At 38.6% G+C, this 19,530-nt stretch overlaps 4 protein-coding genes across 9 annotated transcripts; 3 read left to right on the forward strand and 1 right to left on the reverse strand.

Moving 5' to 3' along the window:
* Nucleotides 1-199: 199 nt before the first annotated feature.
* Nucleotides 200-4,962, reverse strand: LOC126609109 (glutamate receptor 3.6-like). 5 transcript variants are annotated; one of them, XM_050277129.1, is made up of 8 exons: nucleotides 4,800-4,948; nucleotides 4,527-4,635; nucleotides 3,641-4,019; nucleotides 2,164-3,515; nucleotides 1,799-2,079; nucleotides 1,623-1,654; nucleotides 1,098-1,504; nucleotides 200-968 (listed from the first exon to the last, which is right to left on the reverse strand). In XM_050277129.1, the coding sequence occupies exons 3-8, from the start codon at nucleotides 3,924-3,926 to the stop codon at nucleotides 489-491; spliced, it is 2,838 nt and encodes a 945-aa protein (XP_050133086.1). In that variant the 5' UTR covers nucleotides 3,927-4,019; nucleotides 4,527-4,635; nucleotides 4,800-4,948; the 3' UTR covers nucleotides 200-488. The 5 variants fall into 5 exon arrangements, with proteins under 5 accessions (XP_050133086.1, XP_050133076.1, XP_050133071.1 ...); XM_050277119.1 differs by having other exon boundaries at nucleotides 4,443-4,635; XM_050277114.1 differs by lacking the exon at nucleotides 4,527-4,635 and having other exon boundaries at nucleotides 4,800-4,962.
* A 6,760-nt stretch (nucleotides 4,963-11,722) lies between these two features.
* LOC126609163 (uncharacterized) lies at nucleotides 11,723-12,686 on the forward strand. Of its 2 annotated transcripts, none has more exons than XM_050277158.1 (2): nucleotides 11,723-12,312; nucleotides 12,550-12,686. In XM_050277158.1, the coding sequence occupies exons 1-2, from the start codon at nucleotides 11,936-11,938 to the stop codon at nucleotides 12,551-12,553; spliced, it is 381 nt and encodes a 126-aa protein (XP_050133115.1). In that variant the 5' UTR covers nucleotides 11,723-11,935; the 3' UTR covers nucleotides 12,554-12,686. The 2 variants fall into 2 exon arrangements, with proteins under 2 accessions (XP_050133115.1, XP_050133117.1); XM_050277160.1 differs by having other exon boundaries at nucleotides 11,723-12,270; nucleotides 12,550-12,571.
* Nucleotides 12,687-12,938: 252 nt separating this feature from the next.
* On the forward strand, nucleotides 12,939-15,796 carry LOC126609154 (probable protein phosphatase 2C 47). The gene is made up of 4 exons (XM_050277152.1): nucleotides 12,939-13,620; nucleotides 14,200-14,394; nucleotides 14,542-14,747; nucleotides 14,920-15,796. Exons 1-4 carry the CDS (start codon nucleotides 13,423-13,425, stop codon nucleotides 15,473-15,475), a joined length of 1,155 nt encoding a protein of 384 aa, XP_050133109.1. The 5' UTR covers nucleotides 12,939-13,422; the 3' UTR covers nucleotides 15,476-15,796.
* Nucleotides 15,797-16,662: 866 nt separating this feature from the next.
* On the forward strand, nucleotides 16,663-17,496 carry LOC126609181 (54S ribosomal protein L19, mitochondrial-like). The gene has a single exon (XM_050277171.1). It carries the CDS (start codon nucleotides 16,721-16,723, stop codon nucleotides 17,186-17,188), a length of 468 nt encoding a protein of 155 aa, XP_050133128.1. The 5' UTR covers nucleotides 16,663-16,720; the 3' UTR covers nucleotides 17,189-17,496.
* The last annotated feature ends 2,034 nt before the right edge of the window (nucleotides 17,497-19,530 follow it).

Below are 19,530 nucleotides of genomic sequence, written 5' to 3' on the forward strand. Positions count from 1 at the left end.
CCACGTTGGATGAAATTGGATTTGACTTTGTTTCGCTTCTCTCCCAAGGAGGAATTCTTATATTTATGTCGATTACAGTCTGGCATACGTACATGAATAACTAACTACTCATTAAAAATAGGAGGAAAAAATTTATGCTCGCATTTCAAATTGTGATTAGCGTCGGATAATTTCATGTTTGTATAAAATAAGAGCAAGGTAGATTTCATGTCATTCTGCATATATTTGTATACTTTTAACTTTGTCAAAGAGCTTTGCCCAAGCATTCCCATAGGAGTAATGTAGCATGAAAGATATATAATGACATGAGTTATACACACATGCTTCTAAGTATCGCAGCAGGACTGTAGTTTAGATGGTTAAGAGCATTCATCTCATGCACGTGAGCTCCTAAGCTCGATTTCCACTCCCAAATATTGCTTGTATCAAGAACTCATTCGTATCAGACGAGCCCTCATGAAGTCCTACTTGGAGTTAAATGGTTCTGATCAGGCAGGATTACCATTATCAAAAGTCGGACTTGAAGACGATTGATCAAGGTGTCTTCTTTTCGAGCTAGACATCGCTTCATCATCCGCGCTTCTATTTGATAACCTCTCCATTCGTCTTCTTTTCGACCGGCTTTTCACTTCGTCTTCCTTCTCATCAACAAATGTGAGAAATGTTTGAACGCGTGCGGACGTGGAGCCACCAGTAGAGACCAGTTCCTCGGTGTAGTGCCTGCTGAACTGGCGCAGCATAATACAGAAATATATAGCGAGTGCAAGTAAGCAAGCTGCACCACAAATAATAAAGAGGCCCCTGAAGCTTTTGAGTTGAAGCCTGTCGACTTGCAGCTTTCCACCATTTGAGGCACAAGGAGTTCTCATAAGCCATTTATCATAGATCCTTTGTAGATCCCCGTTCTCCGACAGCTTCAGAAGTGCAGTAGACAGGTCCACCGCTAAAGGCGAGTCCCTCGCAAAAGCCTGATTTGAAATGAACAATGCATTCTTGTCAGATCGCGTAAACTGTATCAACGAATACTTGTTTGAATATGTCTATAGATTGACAATTTGATAACGCAACATGTCAGACTATCTAAAAGAGAAACTCACAAATCCCCAACCGGTTTTGGTGAACTCTTGACCCACAACACTGAATTCACATCTGCTTGCGAGGAATAGCTCAATGAATGCACGCTCGTCAATCACTGCAGTGACACCACCTTTATGGGGACCATCTTTCAAGGCTTTGGCATAGTCTTCTGGCGTGATAAGAGGAACGAGTCTGGACTCGTCAACGTTGAGTTCATCAATTAGATAATTCCGGGCAAATGAACCCTGCTGGTAGCCAATGGGATCGTTGCTTGAAAGCAAATCTTCAAGGCCTTTGATAGAGGAAGAAAGCCTTTGCACTGTAAGGATTGAGGTCAAACTTGCAGTGTAGCTTGAGTTGATTATAAGAACAACAAACAGCCATATAATTAGAACTAAGCGACCGAGGGTGCTAACTGTATTTTCTCCTGCACAAGATCCCAATCAGAAAAAAAGAAGAAGAAAAAAGAGTAGATTAGCATTGCTGAAGCTGCAATTTATCCATGGTTGCTAAGAGATGTACCGAATTAGTTCAAATTTACTTACTATGTGCAAAGAACCAAGTCGAAAAGCTAAACCTGCAGAAAGGAAGCACGGATTGTTAGTGATTTTGGGATTACATCAAGAAGATAAAATTCGTAACACGAGTAGCTCTACAAAGAGATACGATGAGAAAATGACACCAAGTATTAGACGACAGGATATAGTTCTTAATTACTTACCACAGAATCGTGACGAGTTGTCTTTTAGGAGGCCCCCGAAATTCATCATTCTGCCTATGCTCTAAAATCCAAACAACTGTTCCAACAATGAGAAAGAAGGCGGCTGTGACGCCCCACATTAGTGGACTGAATGGCCTCAGGAAAGCCCAAGGATTTGAATTCAATGTTGGCTTAACAGATGCAACTACTACTAGCCCAGATTCGATATATGGCTGCGTAAAATCCGCCATCCTTGTTCGGTTGGTGGTGATTGCAATGTCACTTATTGCTCCATCGAATTCCTATATGTAACAAGATACGAGAAAATCAGAAAAACATTTACCTTCTGAGGTTTTAGGAAATGTTCTGCATACAATGATACTCACACCCGTTTGGATTTTGTGCACAAGCTCAGTGACACTTGGGTTCTTATGGCCATCACCGAAGGGAATTAGTTTGTATGGGACAGCATAGGGCAACGAGTTCAATGCAGCAGTAAAAACATCTATGCAGTACCCAGTGAACATGTCATTGCCATCTGTGTATGAAACGAATTCACGAAAACTAACACGTCTTGAGACTCCAAACCTCAAGTGCCTTCCGTTGTTTGGAAACACCCAACCACGAGGCTTCTGTGTTGTTTGTCCAGGCCAAACCACACCGTACAGTTTATCACTTGAATTAGAATGATTTGGTGCCTTTGTGTAAAGTGTTTCTGGAGGCACAACTGATAATCCCGAAAAATTGGACCAATAACCAACCTTCCTAATCCCCGATCCAATCACATTTATGATCTCCAATGCAGGATGAACGAGGTCTTTTTGTGGAGTAAACATTATCTGGCCAGATACACCAGTCATATTAACCTGCAAAATGTTTTTCAAAAACAGATTGCCTCCATTAAAGATGCTCAGAGCATCAAGATTTAGCTCCCCTCCGCGAAGCTGAGTCAACCTTGAATCATTTGAGAATGAAAGGTTTCCCCCTTGATCAAAAAAGGCATTAATTGCATGAGCAAGCAACCACACAGTATCGTAGGCATAAAGACCGTAAGCATTCAACCCCATTGGGCCTTTAGATGTACGTCCACTAGTCAAGTTGCTCCACCTTGAAACAAATTTTCGCTTCAGTTCTGTCTCTGGCGTGTACATGCGCAACGTTAGAACTCCCTGCATATCATCCATCGTGCCTGAAGGGAGGGGAGAGTTGGTATCTATTAAAGTAGAAAGCCAACTGGTGGCTATCCAGACATATCCGGTTCCCATCATGCCAAGATACTTGGCCACTTCGAACACCAGAGAACCCCAACTGTCATAAGCATGAACAACAATAATCCGAGACTCTGTTAAACCCACTTTAACCAGTACATCAGTGATGCTATCCCGGTTAGAATCAAGGACCAATGGCGCCTTGTATGATATCCTGCATCGTTTCTCAGCAAGCTTATTTGATAATGCAGTAATCCCATTTCTCCCATGGTCATCGTCAACATAGAGTGCAATTACCTCTCTCCATCCGTAGTGATCAACCATATCTGCTATCGCAGCCATTTGATAAAGACCGTTTTGGACAGTTCTAACAAAGAAAGGATACTGAAGTGCTGACAGCGTGGGGTCTGTTACCGAAAATGATACTAGAGGAACTAGGAGCTCATTTGCAATATGAGATAATATATGAGCCGTGACAGCATTCAGCGGTCCAATTATCGCCATTGTGTCTTCCTCCATGAACCGTAAGGCTGCAGACAATCATAGAATAAAGAACCTTAGTTTGTTAACTTATCAATGAATCAGTGATCCTACTACCTGTATATTACAATGTAAGAGAAGATTTTAGAACTTTGAGCAAATTCGGAAGAAGTACCTTCAATAAGGCCCAGAAGTCCACTGTAATTTGAGTCCTGCATTGTAACTTTCATCTTGGTTCCACCAAGAACAGATGGATCAGAATTCACATCTTCGACTGCGGCTTCTATTGCCACTTTGGCAACTTTGCCAATAAGGGTATCGAAAGAGAAAATCGCCCCGAGTTTCACAACATCTGGTCTAGTGGAGACATTGGTGGTGCTGGCACCATTTGAGGCAAACCCACTACAGAAAATCATCAACACCAACATCCAAACTACACTCATGGCTAACTGTTCAACCATGAACCCTAAAATTTTCACCTTTCTTTGCCAAGGAAGCAAACCGACCTCCCAGAAAGTGATATAAAATAATCAACTGCAGTTCATACTCTAACACTACAAAATCGAAAAACATCGAAAAATAAGCAAGACACTAAAAAATTCATCCAATAACATGAAGAAACATAGGTGCTAAAAGAATCTGCAGATTTAAGCACAACAGCATAAGCTCCAGAAGAAGTGGATAAAACAGGGTTTAAGAAGCAGAAATTATCATTAACAAGTAGATCCAATCGTGAACACAAAAGCTAATTAATAAGTGGAAAAGCTAATGAAAGCAGCTAACAGAGGCAAAAATTGAACTAAAAAAGCAGCCTGTGAGGAAAGTGCTTACTTTGAGGGAAAAGCAAGAGCTCTCAAAAAAGAGAATTTTGATTTGTGGGGTTTACAACACGATGCATATATTAGGTACATTCAATTCAACAGTAAAAGGCAATTAAACAAAGTAAAAAAAAGCAGTTAATCAAGGGAAAAAAAAACCTGAGAATATTGATTCCAAATGAAAAGACAACTAACACAGAAGCCATTAACTTAATCCAAAGAACTGGCCCAAAACACACAAACCCTTTTGGAGAAAACCCATTTCCGTCACAGTGACATCTATGTTGCATCAAAGTTCACTCCTCAAGGCAAGAACAACTAAAACCGAAAACTTGGCCAACTGGGTTTGTATCTAAAGAACAAGAAAGGCATATAAAATGAAAAAAATAATAATAAAGGTTGGAACTTTATGCATTTTGTCAAACATTAATAGAATGTTCTGAAGATTCCCATGTATTATTGAGAGATATAATGTTATGATTCGCATGCTTCTAACGTGGGGTTGGAAATTAATACCAGGTATGAAGAGAGAGACTTTGTTGGCCCTGCAGAGGTGTTGCTCCATGACATCATGATGACGACCTCTGAATCTTCAGTGGAAACAGAAATGGTGTTTGCGGATGTCCAGTTTCCTCCTTTCACATTTTAAAGTTGGGAGGTGTCTAATTCTCATCAAGAATTCTTGTTGCAAGATTCTTATCTCCGTTTTGGATGTTTCTGCCACCAAGTGATAAGTTGATAACAACGTACACAAAATGTATGTACGATATGATTTGATTTGTCTTTATCTTTTGTAATTACCCTAATTAACAGGTAGAATTTTTTGAACGATACCTCAACCAAGTGACCTAATTTACAACTCTAATCATTCTGGTTTGATTACCGTCATGACTAAGATAAGAACATTACTTTTAACAAAGTAAAAACTGGATATCACAAAACCGTATAGTCATTGGTAATAAAAAATATAATACGTTAAATTATGCGGTGACAACTAAAAATGCTTTATAGAAAAACATGTCATATGCTTATTCAATAAAGGTTTTCAATTATTTTTGTAAGAAGCACGTGAATCTTGACAAAATTTTAACATGTTTTTTTTACAGGGGAATACTAGCAACATTTTTACTTTTTATTTTAACCTTCTCACTTTTTCTCATGCCATGTGGATTATACTAGCATGCAAAATTAAAAAGTTAATTCTTATTGGTTGAAAAACTAAAAATCTTAATTATACTAACAAAGGAACAATAGTGTTTGAGTTTGACAACAAAAAAAAAAAACGAACGAACAATAGTGAGGTTTTAATATATTAAAATTTTAGTTTTGAGTGCTAATATAATATACGTGGCATGAGAAGAAGTAAGAAGGTTAAAATGAGAAGATAAGTGAAAATGTTGCTGGTATTTGTCTTTATAATAAAAGCACTTCCAACATTAATGCATATAAGTACAAGTGTTCTTTATAAAAGCAATCGCAAACGAATTAACAAGTCACGCAACAAGAGAAATAAACCGTACATAACCTTCAAAAACCAATAAAAATATATACAACCAGTTATATTTAAAAATATAAACGAGCGGAACTCTGGAAAGTGTTAGCTTTATGAGCAAAGGAGAGCACGCCCAGGGCACATCTTCCACTTTCTAGTATATGCTTCCTAAGATGCAGTTGGGTCTCATTCAGTAACTGTATTGGTTCAATTAATTGGCTTAACCTGGAAGCCATGGGCCATAGCCACTAGTGAATCATCGTGCATGGACCATTTCGGACACTGAGTTCAGTTGGCTGCCTACCCGAAGTGACATATAGCGCATGCACTCAATATTTTTTTAATTTTTTTTAAAAGAACTTTGCACAAATATATTACCAATTTAATATCTAGGACTCCACTTTCACTATAGATGTGACATCTCTAAAAATCTTGAAAATTTCATGAATATCTTTCGCTATAGATGTGACATCTTTGAAAATCTTGAAAATTTCATGATTATCTATATGGTGCGCGTGAGTTTTTTTTTTTAACAAAACGATATTATTTACATTAAAAGAGAGAATGTGAGTTTAACCTCATAATAGATTAGCAATAATTTGATACAAATTCATCTTTGACGGGAATTAAATCTAAGACTTCTCACTAACAAAGTAAACATGCATACTATTGTATCATAGTACTAAATAACGAACATTTAACAATAAGAAAAACTAATGAAAAATATTTGAAAACTTTGAGTTTTAACGATAATGACAAAATAAAAAGTAAAGTGAATAATACCAGGATTGACTTTTTAGTGTAAAAATGTGATTTTTCGTTAAAATAAATAGTACCATGAACTTTTCGTTAAAATTCTCTTAACAATAAGTATTTTCACAAGACTTGTAAATTGGGTTGGCCTGGCCCTGAGAGGTCAAGGCCCAAGGCTTACCCGATCTTAGAGCATTTCTAGCGGTCCTTAAGGATGGACAAAATGCAGGGCAAGGGCAAGAAACATGCCCTGCAATCCTAAATTTTTTTCATATAAAATTGAATATAAATAGTATTTGACAAAATTTGACTGCACAATATATGATGAATAGATGTGATTGGAGGATTTCCGAATCCTCCCAAAGAGAATCCGGATAGTATCCTCATTCATTATAGTGTGATGCAATAGATGCTTAGTGGTGATACTCACTAATCATATTTGGACATGTAAAAGAGTAAAATGAACAATTGAGTACTAGACCTTTTTCCTTCGCAGAAAACAAAAAATCCAGAGAGAGCCTAAAACAACCACACCGGAAACTGCATCGGCGATGATGGCAAGCGAAGGAGTCGATTTCTTGTCTGAAATTTTGCGGCTCTCTAGCGAATCTATCTTTGGCGGCGTTTTAGGAGGCAGATTGGGGTTGGGTTCAGTTAGATTCCTTGAATTACCGAGCTCGAAGATCTCGAGTTCGTTCAAGATTGCTCTTGTTTCCGGTTTCGTTCCTCCCCAATAACCGACCGGTTTGATAAATTTGTTCCAGTTCTCCGCCCCATGGCTCTAATCCCACTTGCCTGCTACCGGTTGCCATGGCGGTGGACTCTCTGTTGGTTTACCTTCCACTCTCCGCAATTCCCAATTGATGAGAGATTACTGAATTTTTTATTTTTCTTAAGTCTTTAATTTATTTTTAATTACAAAAAATAAACTATAAGTCCACGTCTCAGAAAATGTCGTGGTAATACAGTACTACCTAATAAATTCACTAGTCCAAGAGGAGAAGGCAAGTGGTGAACCCTATGAAGCTCGCCCAAAAGCCTGAGCAACATGCCAGGCGTTGCGCCAGCAAATATGAGTATGACCCAACGTCATGTAGGCGTTCCCGAGTTGACTCAGAGAGTTGAGATGAATCAGTGATATTTTGGGTGTCGGTGGTCCATAAATTGGGGAAAGGAAACGACGAACCATGAATGAAATCGGAGAAGGGAGCGGGCGTCCATCTCATAGCCTAGAAAATTCAAACCTATGAGTGGGCGCGCTGGGCCTAAATTTTGGCCTTTAATCTTTTTTCATTTAACGATAAAAAGTAGTGATGTTGTTTGGAATTAAACTTATGACCTTTAAGTTTTATTAATTTTCAATTGCAATTTGAACAAATTAAGGTATTAATTTTCAATTGCAATTTTGAGTCATTTTTCGGCCAAACCATGGTGAGTTAGCAGTTGAGAAATGTATCATTATCTTCGTCTCGTCGAGAAGTATGATTTTCGTTTTTGAATCACTCGATTTCGTTAAGTATTGAATAAGTTATGAACGTTTAAAATTTACCCAGTTTACGCGCGAGTTTTCCAGCTTTCCCAAGGACCAGTCACCTTTCAGGCTATTTTCCGACCATCTCCAGCAACCATTGGGCTTCCAAATAGGTATAATCTTGTTCTACGCTTTCCTATCTTTATTCTTATATATTATGGGTCGAATTTGGTTAAAAACAATTGAGTTACGAAGTTTTAAAAATTGCTTAAAGAATTTTTAACGAAATGACCAAAATGATGAATGGTAGACAATCTCAGAGATCATTTCTATTGATTTTCAATCTTAAAAACCAAAATTATGTGTTTTGCAAATCCCAAAGACTATTTTGGCTAAAAGTTCAAAAGCATTCAAATTACATCGGGCCATGTAAGACTAGGCTTAAGAAAAGGGCCTAAGTGGACTTAATCCGTCCCATGGCCTAAAAATGCAAGGCCTAGGCCCTGCCCATTTAAGATCAGGTCTAACAACTAGCCTTAAGATTGGGTCAGCCCAGCCCACAACCTAGAAAACAAAGTTGGGCTCGAGCCAGCACATTAGGCCTCAGCTCTTTTTGGAAGCCTAATTTTTACTACTTTAAGACTCCAGACGACTTGAGCTCACATTGCATTACAGATAGAGTAAATTGTAGTAATGGTCCCTCAACTAAAAATTCATTACTATTGGTCCCTCAACTTATCAAAATGTGTAGCTATAGTTATTTTCATCAATTTCGTCAAAATTTTGTCAAAATAAGTTATGTTGAAATAACCATTTATATAATTAGGGTCCCTTAACTCATCAAAGTGTGTAATTATGGTCTTTTTTGTCAACTACATCAAAAAATTTGTCAAAACGAGTTATGTTGAAAGGATCATTGCTACAATTGGGTTAAAGTTAAGGGATTATTTCTCCAGTTGAATTAAAGTTGAGGGACCAATAGTAATGGATTTTTAGTTGATGGCCAATAGCTGCACGTTTTGATGAGTTGAGGGATCAATGGTAATGGAATTTTAGTTGAGGGACAATTGCTCCAATTGAGTTAAAGTTAAAGGACTATAGCTATAATTTACTCTTACATATAATACATTTTAACTAGATTTTACTAAACATGAGCCATAATGGTATAGGCTTTCAACGCTACGTTGCTTAAACTCTTTTTAACAAACAACCGTCGTCCATGAGATTTGAACTCATAACATCTTCCCACAAAGTGCACACCCAAGTATCACCTAAACCAAATAATTAATGTCAACCGGCTGCAATTATAATCAAATAATTCAGCTCCCTCAATTTCTCTGAGTTTCATTAATGGATAACATCTAGCAACTTTTTGTTCTTGATGTATAACATATATAACAACTATCTATCTGTCTATAACAAAAGTGTTCGTTTGATTAAAGTTACAATCAAGTCATTTAATTTGATACTAATTACAGGACTAACTACTAGATTAAGCTGCTAATGATTAGCCATTTTAAACACTTTCATCCAAACCATCAATGGAACTACTATCTTGATCATGCACTACTTTATTTGAAGCCGTCTCAGTCCTCCTCTTGTTTCTGCTTTTCAATTCTTGTTCACTTTCATGTACAAACGAAACGAATGACTGAAGGCGTCTTGCTTGCGAGCTCTCGCTGTCGGAATCATAACGCCTGTAGTACTGGCGAAGAACATGAAGAACAAGAGCGAGAAAGCAAGCTATGCCGCTCGGCAGAAACTCCTCATCGGAAGGCGGTCTATGGATTGCTTAGATCCCACTGCAGTGCAAGCACTTTTCATCAGCCATTTATCATGAATGTTTGAAGATCCTCCCTTCTCCGATTAGTTTCAGAACCGCAGTTGACATGTCAATTAAATAAAAAAGTTCTTTTTTTTTTGGCCCGGAAGCCGTGCAATGCAAAAAGTTAAAAAACAAAATTGTATTTCTGCATCATGCAAAATATTGTTAGGGTAACTTATATTTTACCTTCCCAGTTTGATGTCAATTTCAATTCCTTATAACATCTTTAAAACATTTTAATTTTATACATTTACTTATCATTTTATTTCAATTTCAAATATCCATTAGAAAATCTATTAAGTAAACCGTTAAGTGATGACGTGACAAATATGAGATCCACATTTGTGCTAACGTGAATGCCAAATTTGTGTCACGTGACAAAAGAATAATTTTTTATGCATTTAAAATATAATAATATTTACCTTATTAAAAAAATAAAAATAAAAACCAAACAAACCCAGAAACCTAGCAAACCCCCACGCCATCCATACCTATTTCCCGCGACCTCCTCCATCTCTTTCTCTTCCTCATTCTCTCATTCTAACCTTGAATTTGTTGGAATTTATTAGGTTTATTTAGGAAATTAATTAGAGATTTGATTTGATTTTGTAGTAGGGTATTTTTGGCATTTACGCATTAAGGTTTCTTAGGTTTATTGCTCTATAAATAGAGCTTGTAATTTAGTTTGAGAGCAAGTCATTCACAATGTAGTTTCTTAGAGTTTTGTAGCCGTTCCGGCATTAGTTCAATAATATTCCTATTATTTTGTAATCTTGTTTGTTCCGCACTCTAATATTCAATTTGGTATCAGAGCGGGTTCGATCCTTATGGTTCAATCCGTTCTTATTGGTATCAATTTGTTTTGTCACTTTTTGTTTTTTGGTTTAGTTTGGGTCTCGTTTAGGCTTTCGCTTCCGCTTTGGTCTGTGTCCTTTGTTCTTGGTCACTCTGTTTTTGTTCGTTTTGTCCTTGGATTTCTATTTATGTTCTTTGTCTTTGAATTTCGGTATTGACCGTCAAATCGTGGTAGTCTTGAAAAAAAAATAGAAAGAAAAACTGAACCGTCTGCACCCACTGCGGCACCGCAACTGCACTCTGACCTCTACCCGCATCACCACATCGTTTCCTGCATTGCATCTGCACCCTCTGCAACCCGTGCGTTTTCGTTGAATCTGGCGGTGTTTCTGTTGGTGGGAAAGACCTCTGCTTGACTATGAATGTTGCTGGGGTTGTCAAACGTTGGCTTTTGATTACATTTTCGTGGTCTGTGATCAAGGATACCGTGACACTTATCAATTTGACAGGTACCTGATTGCGTTTTGCACTATAGTTCCTGCACTTGTTTGCACAGAAAGGAAAAGGGGACGAAGAAGAATAAGAAAAAAAAAAGACTGATGTTGGTGGTTCGCACAGAAGGAAAAAAAGGAAGGAAGAAGGAAGGAAAAAAAATTGTTTGGATTTTTTGTTTTGCTGTTAGTTTAAGGCCCATGCGGGCAAAAGGAAGAAAAAAAATATTTGGTTGGATTTTTGTTTGTTTGTTTGGCATCGACATCGACATTTGCACTAGCACTGGCACTGGCATAGAAATCTTGCACTGGCATTGGCATTGAAATCTTACACTTGCACCGATGGAATTTCGTATTGAAATTGGCATCGGAAGTTAAGCATAACAAAGCTTGCATCCACATCGTATGTTGACAAACTCATGTCGTATACCGCCATGAGTTTGACGAAGGGTGTTGGAATTTATTAGGTTTATTTAGGAAATTAATTAGAGATTTGATTTGATTTTGTAGTACGGTATTTTTGGCATTTACGCATTAGGGTTTCTTAGGTCTATTGCTCTATAAATAGAGCTTGTAATTTAGTTTGAGAGCAAGTCATTCACAATGTAGTCTCTTAGAGTTTTGTAGTCGTTCCTGCATTCTCAGTTAGTTCAATAATATTCCTATTATTTTGTAATCTTGTTTGTTCCGCACTCTGATATTCAATTGAATTGGCGTCGATCGAACCCACAAGATGCAGCCAACAATGACATCCAAAAAGCTAGAAACGACATCGGAGGGTTTTTGCTAAGCTTTTTGGAGTTGTGGTCGCCAGAGATCTCTGAAATGGAGATCTCGCCCGGCAAGACCTGGGGGTCGATGGTGAGGGAGGTGAAGTCGCCGAGGCCGTCGACGGTGCAGCCCAAGAAGTCGAATCCAAGGCCTAGATTGGTGACAGTTGCTGGGGCGAAGGCCTTGACGGAGGTGAAGACGGGTTCGGGCTCACTGATGGTGAGGATGGGTCGAGAGGGGAGGGAGAAATTGCATCGGAGGTGGATGGGGTTGTGCTTCGATGATTGTAATAGGATGAGGGTGAAGGGCTTGAATGGAGATTGGTGGCAAATTGCCATTGCTGGGCGGAGGGGGCAGCTGAGGGAGTGTAGGGGAAGATGGGTTTCTGGGTTTGTTTGGTTTTTATTTATTTATTTATTTATTTTAATAGGGTAAATATTATTATATTTTAAATATATAAAAAATTATTTTTTTGCTACATGATCCAAATTTGGCAGCCACATTAGCATAAATGTGTATCTCATATTTGCCACGTTATCACTTAACGATTTACTTAACAAATTTTCTAACAGATGTATGAAATTGAAATATTTTAAAGATGTTGTAAGAAATTGAAATCGATCCCAAATCTAATGATAAAATGTAATTTACCTATATTGTTAATGCAGATAAACCACCTTTGCATGTGACATAGTAGAGGATGAAGCGTATAGAATCCAATGGAAGCTCCAAGGAATATACCAATAAGAGGTGTGCTATTCACACAACTCTTTTTACTTCTCACACATCATTTATTAATTTCTATCCGTATATGTTTTTCAATTCATCTGATCCAACGACCGAAAATTAAAATGGTATGTAAGAAGTAAAAAGGAATGTATGAATATCACATCCCTACCAATAATTTATTTCCACAAATAATTCATTTCCACAAAGGCGTACACGTGTCAGTACCCGCAACAACCCTTGCTTGCTTGCGCTACAATGTCGATCGGAAAACCTGGATTTGCCAGTCAACAAGCTACACATCATACCCACAGTTCTCTCCCTCTCTTTCCTCCTCCAACGGTTCCCCCTTCCCTACTACTATGCTATGGTCTTAGGCTCTCTGTTTTTCTTCCCACATTTGTATATCTCTCTCGAATAATTTCATTTGGGATTTTGAATCTCTGCTTTTTCGCTGAATTCTTGATCTGGGTTTTCTGTATTTCCACCTGTTTCTCCGGAACGACTCGAATAATCAAATCTTTTGGGAAAAACAGAGGCTTGGAGTTGCAGAAGGAGCTTGCTTCCTTGATCCGGTGTGTGAAATTCTGCTTCTTGGATCGAGTTCTTGATGGTTTTGGACAGCTGGGTTTTGGCTTTTGGAGGCATTGATTGCGTAAAAGTGCTTTTTCTGTGAGCAAGTGGGGGTTGTGTGACAGCTGCTTTTGGATTTGGCTGAAGTTATGGTGGTTTAGTTGAAAAGGGTTGATAGAGAGGGAGAGGGAGAGAGAGAGAGAGAGAGAGAGAGAGATTGATGGGTTAGGAAGGAGAGATTAATGGCTTCAGGAACTGCAGATATATCGCCACAGGTGACCGGATTGGATGGTGGGTGCTTAAAAGGAGGTGGAATGCCGATCATGGAAGATCAAAACGTCGACGCTTTGGGCAATTCGAACCACATTCCTACTGGAAAGCCTCCGAGAAACCTCTCGGTTATGCGAAATTGCACTAGCTATGCATTGTTGACCGAATCAGTAAGTCGACAGAAGCCTCATTTTTCTTCTTAATCTGCATTTATTTCTGAATTGGGTATGCAAATTATTGTACTTTATATGCAATTATGCACAATGCACATACTTTTCCTCATCAAAACCGGAGAGATACCGTGCGCGAAAAGGGTCGATTTTGCATTGTTAATTAAGAACATGCATTTGATGGGAAGTAAATTTGAATTGCAGAAATGAATCTGGTTTTTGGTGCTTAATATTTAGAGAATGCGACGCTAGATTCAAAAGGAAAAATTTTCGACGTGTTGAATTAGTAAGGGAATGCTACTAGCAAACTTGTTCAACTGTTATCTTAATATACCAACCCTGCAATTTAACGGGACAATGTCTGCAACATATCTGGTTTTTCCTTGACGAAACTGCGTTGCACGCCTTATTATTGATCCGTTGTAGCATGCAATCCATATTTCTGTGCATATAAAGAATTTTCTGATATAATGCTTCACCGAAGCAAAATGCTTCAACTAGTATGCATTAATGGACCTCTATTTAAAAGAAGAAGAAGAAAATTAACTAATTATTCTTCTATGCTCTCATTTTTCCTAGGATTCAGATGTTGGAAGTGTGGGATTAAAGTCGCCGGCAAGTGAGACAGCCGAGTTCGTATTTGTATTCCGTTCAGGAAGCTGCTCTGAGAAAGGACCTAAACAGTACATGGAGGATGAGTATATTTGCGTAGATAATCTTAGTGATCGTATTGGTGAAATCGAAAACTTGCCTTCCCCTGGGGCATTTTATGGGGTGCGTAACTTGGTCTTGTTAATTTCTTTTTGAGTGGTCCTTTTTATGGATAACCATACTTATACAAAGGAAATTTTCCATAGGTTCTTTTTGACAAAAGCCATCTTATTAAGTGAACTCTTACTGAAATTTTGTTGTTTTCCGCAGGTCTTTGACGGACATAATGGTGTTGATGCAGCATCATTCATCAAAAGCAACATCCTTAAGTTCATCGTTGAAGATTCTCACTTTCCATCTGTCGTTAGAAAGGCAGTTAGAAGGGCTTTTGTGAAGGCTGATCATGCTTTTGCAGATGCTAGCTCTGTCGATAAGTCCTCCGGTACCACTGCCCTAACTGCCCTGATCTTAGGAAGGTGAGCAATTTTACTATTTGAATCTATGAATCTATCTGTCTATGATAATCAACATTAAGATCTGTAATTACGGTTGTTGGCACTGATTAATCATTGAAAAAGTTGAAACAATAATGATTAAATCTGCGTCTACAATGTTTACTTTATTGCGAATGCTGCTGTACTCTTTCAGGACCATGCTAATCGCTAATGCTGGGGACTGTCGAGCTGTGTTGGGGAAGCGGGGAAGGGCAATTGAGCTATCTAAAGATCACAAACCTAACTGCACCTCTGAAAGATTAAGAATTGAAAAGCTGGGTGGTGTCATCTATGATGGCTACCTCAATGGCCAACTATCCGTGGCGCGTGCTCTTGGAGACTGGCATATCAAGGGCTCGAAAGGTTCAACTTGCCCCTTGAGCTCCGAGCCAGAGCTGGAGGAAATTGTCCTAACAGAAGAAGACGAGTTCTTGATAATTGGCTGTGATGGCTTATGGGATGTGATGAGCAGCCAGTGTGCAGTTACAATGGTGAGGAAGGAGCTCATGCAGCACAATGATCCCGAGAGATGTTCAAAAGTGCTTGTCAAGGAGGCACTCCAACGAAACACCTGCGATAACCTCACTGTTGTCGTGGTCTGTTTCTCCGAAGATCCACCTCCTAAAACCGAAATTCCCAAATCTCACAAGAGGAGAAGCATTTCAGCTGAAGGGTTGGACCTTCTCCAGGGTGTCTTAAGCAACATTTGAACACAACTTGCATAGATAAGATGGAGCTTACACCCCTGTCGGGGATTTTTCTGAGTCGCTCCAGAACCCCTGCTGCGGCTTCCCCTTCCGGGTTTCTTTAACTCTTAAGTCCTGTACAACTTGAGATACGATTAACAATCTCGAATTTGATTCTTTAAAATCAGAATTTTTTTGAATGTTAGAATTGCATAAGTTGCTGCAGGGCTTGCACCGGTCAGCTTACTTTCAACTTGATTAAATAGCAAACTCTACAAGTAGTAGTCCTCCTATATGTACAAATTGAAGAAATATGGGTCATGTCTACAGCTTTTTTTCCTCTCTCTTCCAAGTTTTTTTTTTTAACGAGATAATATTATAAACTACTCTAATCTACGGTATTGATTTGATACCGGCATGGGCATGCCGGGGCACTGGGACGCGTAATGCTGGGCGTTGTCGTTAAAGCACGTGATGAGAATGCCAAGGTGAAGCAGTCGGATCCGTACTGCCAGTACATGTCCTTGGAGTCCATCTGTAAGTCTTAGTACGGCTAATTCTATGGGGATCAAGATTGTTAGGGAGTAGAAGTGATTTTGGAAGATGTCTAAATTCTAAACCCTAGGTTTTTTTAGGAGAAAAAGGGAAAAGAAACCCTGTATTTGTTACTCATATTCTAAAATTTTTTGTTTCATTAAGAGAAATTGAATTCGTAATTTGGAAAAGATATTGATAGACTGTCTGACTAGGACAACTCTCACACTGAATGAAATAAAAATACATAAAATTTTATGTTGTGCCCTACTGATGACGAGGTCAAGCACCTGGCCACAAAACTAATGCACTCCGAGAGGATACATATAGATTTGCCGCACAAGACACACATGTTTGGTTAAAATTACAAACTTTCATTCGAACAGACTACTAACTTGTAGCGATTTTGGTTTTCTTTTTTTGTACTAGATCAAAATACTTTGGTCCTTGCTCTAAATGGTTACGCATTTTTCCTAATCCTTGGTAAAATCATGACATGACAAAAAATTAGTAAGTTACCACTCTTCTTCCATAAAAAATGAAAAAAAGAAGAAGTTACCACTTCTTTTTTGTTCAAAAAAATAAAAAAAAATGAAAGTGATGATAATGGGTTGGGTCCAATAGTATCAAACCAAAAGCCCAGCCCACCAAGGCCTACTCCTACTTGCTTCACTCTCCATTTCCCACAGAACCCAGACCTCCCAGGCGGGTGTCTGTAGTCGAGTAGCAAAACCCATGGCAACCCTGAAGGAAATCCTAACCCGACGACCCGTGACGGCGACGATCCGCCTCACGGTCCCGGCGGGAGCAGCCCGACCCGTAGCTCCGGTGGGTCCCGCTCTGGGTCAATACAGGCTCAACCTGATGGCCTTCTGCAAGGACTTCAACGCCCGGACCCAAAAGTACAAACCCGACACGCCCATGGCGGTGATCATCACCGCCTTCAAAGACAACACCTTCGAGTTCACGGTGAGGTCGCCGTCCGTCACATGGTACCTGAAGAAGGCCGCCGGGATCGAGTCCGGCAGCAGCCGTCCCGGACACGCGGTGGCGTCGACGCTGTCGGTGAGGCACGTGTACGAGATCGCGAAGATGAAGCAGTCCGACCCGTATTGCCAGTACATGCCATTGGAGTCCATTTGTAAGTCGGTTATCGGTACCGCTAATTCTATGGGAATGAAGGTTGTTAAGGAATTGGAATGATTTGGGGGAAAATGCGCAATTTGAAACCCTAGGTTTTATAGTAATTGTTGTTTTTGGGGAAAAGATTGTGTCTTTTTGTTGGGTTTGAGATATGCTGATTCATAGGATGAACGATTATGATAGTATGCACGAAGGTCCGTGATTAAAACACTAAGAGTTTTAAGTAGGAGTTACTACTAATCTTTAAGTAGCCAAGTATTGTTCTTTTGTTAGTGATCATGAGATTAGCGTAATTGAGTGGCTCTTTTCTGCTTGTGATTTCGTGGTAGTTTTCGACGAGGAATGAGGAGGGTTTTCGTTTCGTTGAACTAGCCTTGTTTTGTTTATGATGTCTCTGTTTATGCATCTGAGTGTCGTGATATTGTGGTAACTGAAGAAACACCTGAAGTTGATTGATTGAAAAATGTCGCTCGGTTTCAAATGTAGGAGTAGTTTGATCGTAGGTAGAATTCGGATTTTTCCTTTTCTGTTTGTTAGATCATTTGAATATGGTTGTGTATACTTTTAGTTTGCCAAGTTGGAATGCGGTTTCCGGGAAGGGATACGGGAGTATCTATGGCTGGAAATTTCAGTTTGTGAATTGTGATGTTGTGTTTTAGGCTCTTGAGTGAGTTTGATGATTTGAAAACAGATCATATCGTTTTAAATTCTATTGCAATGATGTACATGATTAGAGGTTTGAGTTGAAGAGGTAGGATGGAACGAGTTTTGAAATTTCGGAAACAATGGAGGGAGGACAAAGGGGTAGGTGGTTCTAGTTTTTATCGGAGTGCCTCATATTTGTATGTATAAGGAAAATTGATTGGGTGAAGCATTTGAGCTGTTTATAAGAGTTGGAGCATGTTACTAGTTCGGTTTTGTGAGGAGACGCCACGGAGAATACAAGGAGCTATATAATCAGATGGTTGGGGAAGGGGAGGTGTAGGCCTTCTTGTCCATGATCATTTCATCTATGAACTTTGGCGTGACAAAGGGCTTGTTTGGATGTGCTTTTATAATGACTGAAAGTATTTTTAGAGAAAATGTTTTTCGGTTCCAAAAGCATTTGAAGTGCTTTCTGCAAGAAGCACCAGTTATGTGCTTCTTCTAGGATGCACTTTTAAGTGTTTTTCCAAAATTTTCTTGCATTTTAACTAAGGATTGGTTCAAAAAACATTTTAACCAAAAACGTTTTTAGTCATTTTAAAAGCACATCCAAACGAGCTCAAAAAGGGTATGGTCGTTGCGCCTTTGGGCTGATGAAAGAGATTATTATTCATGGTTACTTTCCTGTAGCATCAACATTTGATGTTCATGATTTGATGATTTGACCATGGAAGTTAGGAACTTAAATGTTTCTCTGGAACTCATGGTCCTCTGAGGGGTTTGCCGGGCTGCTTTGATTTTACACAAAAATTGCAATTGGTACAAAAGGTCGTCAAAGGAACTTGTTTTTTCTACGTCTAAATTAGGAACATAATGGTTAGAGTCTTGAGTGAACAAGAATGTTGGGGAGGCAGTAGCAGACTTTGCCTTATGAAGTAGTTTTTCTTCTTGCATTCCAAGTCAATCATTCTAAAAATATAAAGTCTAGCTTATTATCCGAATTATGAATTGTTAAGGTATGAAGTAAATAAGAGATATTTCCGTGCTATTAGTTGTATAAAATTATATATTTATATTTTTCGTAACATGATTGTATGCAACGGGAGCATTTTTGCCCACCACTATAAATTATGGTGTATGCTTACCATACACCTAATCAATTGATATGTGTTCTTTCACCTAATTTCAGTTAACTTTCACATTAAATGTTAGTTTTTCAATTTTGAAAAAAATTAACCAAGATTAAGTGAATTGATACGTATCAATTGATTAGGTGTATGATAAGTATACATCATAATTTATGATGGTGAGCAAAAATGCTTCCGTATGCAACTGGTGATATGACGTATTAATTGTCGTGAAGACGGCTCTTTGTTGACAATAAATGGTTGAAAAGTTGCAACTGTTAATTCAACAGAAAGGTCTTAAATTTAAAAATTAGTACAAAATGTGGTAGAAAATTAGAAATTCAATTTGGTGGTGCTTGTCTGCGCTGTCGTCACCGATATTGCTACATCAATGAGAAATTATGTGTATAACGACACCGAAGCCGTAACATTCAAAAGACACCTGTCATGAAACTCCAAAACAAAATTAGGTTTGATATAGGCTAATTATATTAACATCCTACAAATTGTTGAATAAATTCTACAAACTTAATACACTCAACATTTGCTTTTTCACTTAAAAATTATCTTAATACACTCCACTTACTTTTCCATAATACCCCACATCCCACATTCTCAATATACATCTTA

This window comes from Malus sylvestris, chromosome 2 (genome assembly GCF_916048215.2).
Source record: "Malus sylvestris chromosome 2, drMalSylv7.2, whole genome shotgun sequence".
Lineage (NCBI taxonomy): Eukaryota > Viridiplantae > Streptophyta > Magnoliopsida > Rosales > Rosaceae > Malus > Malus sylvestris.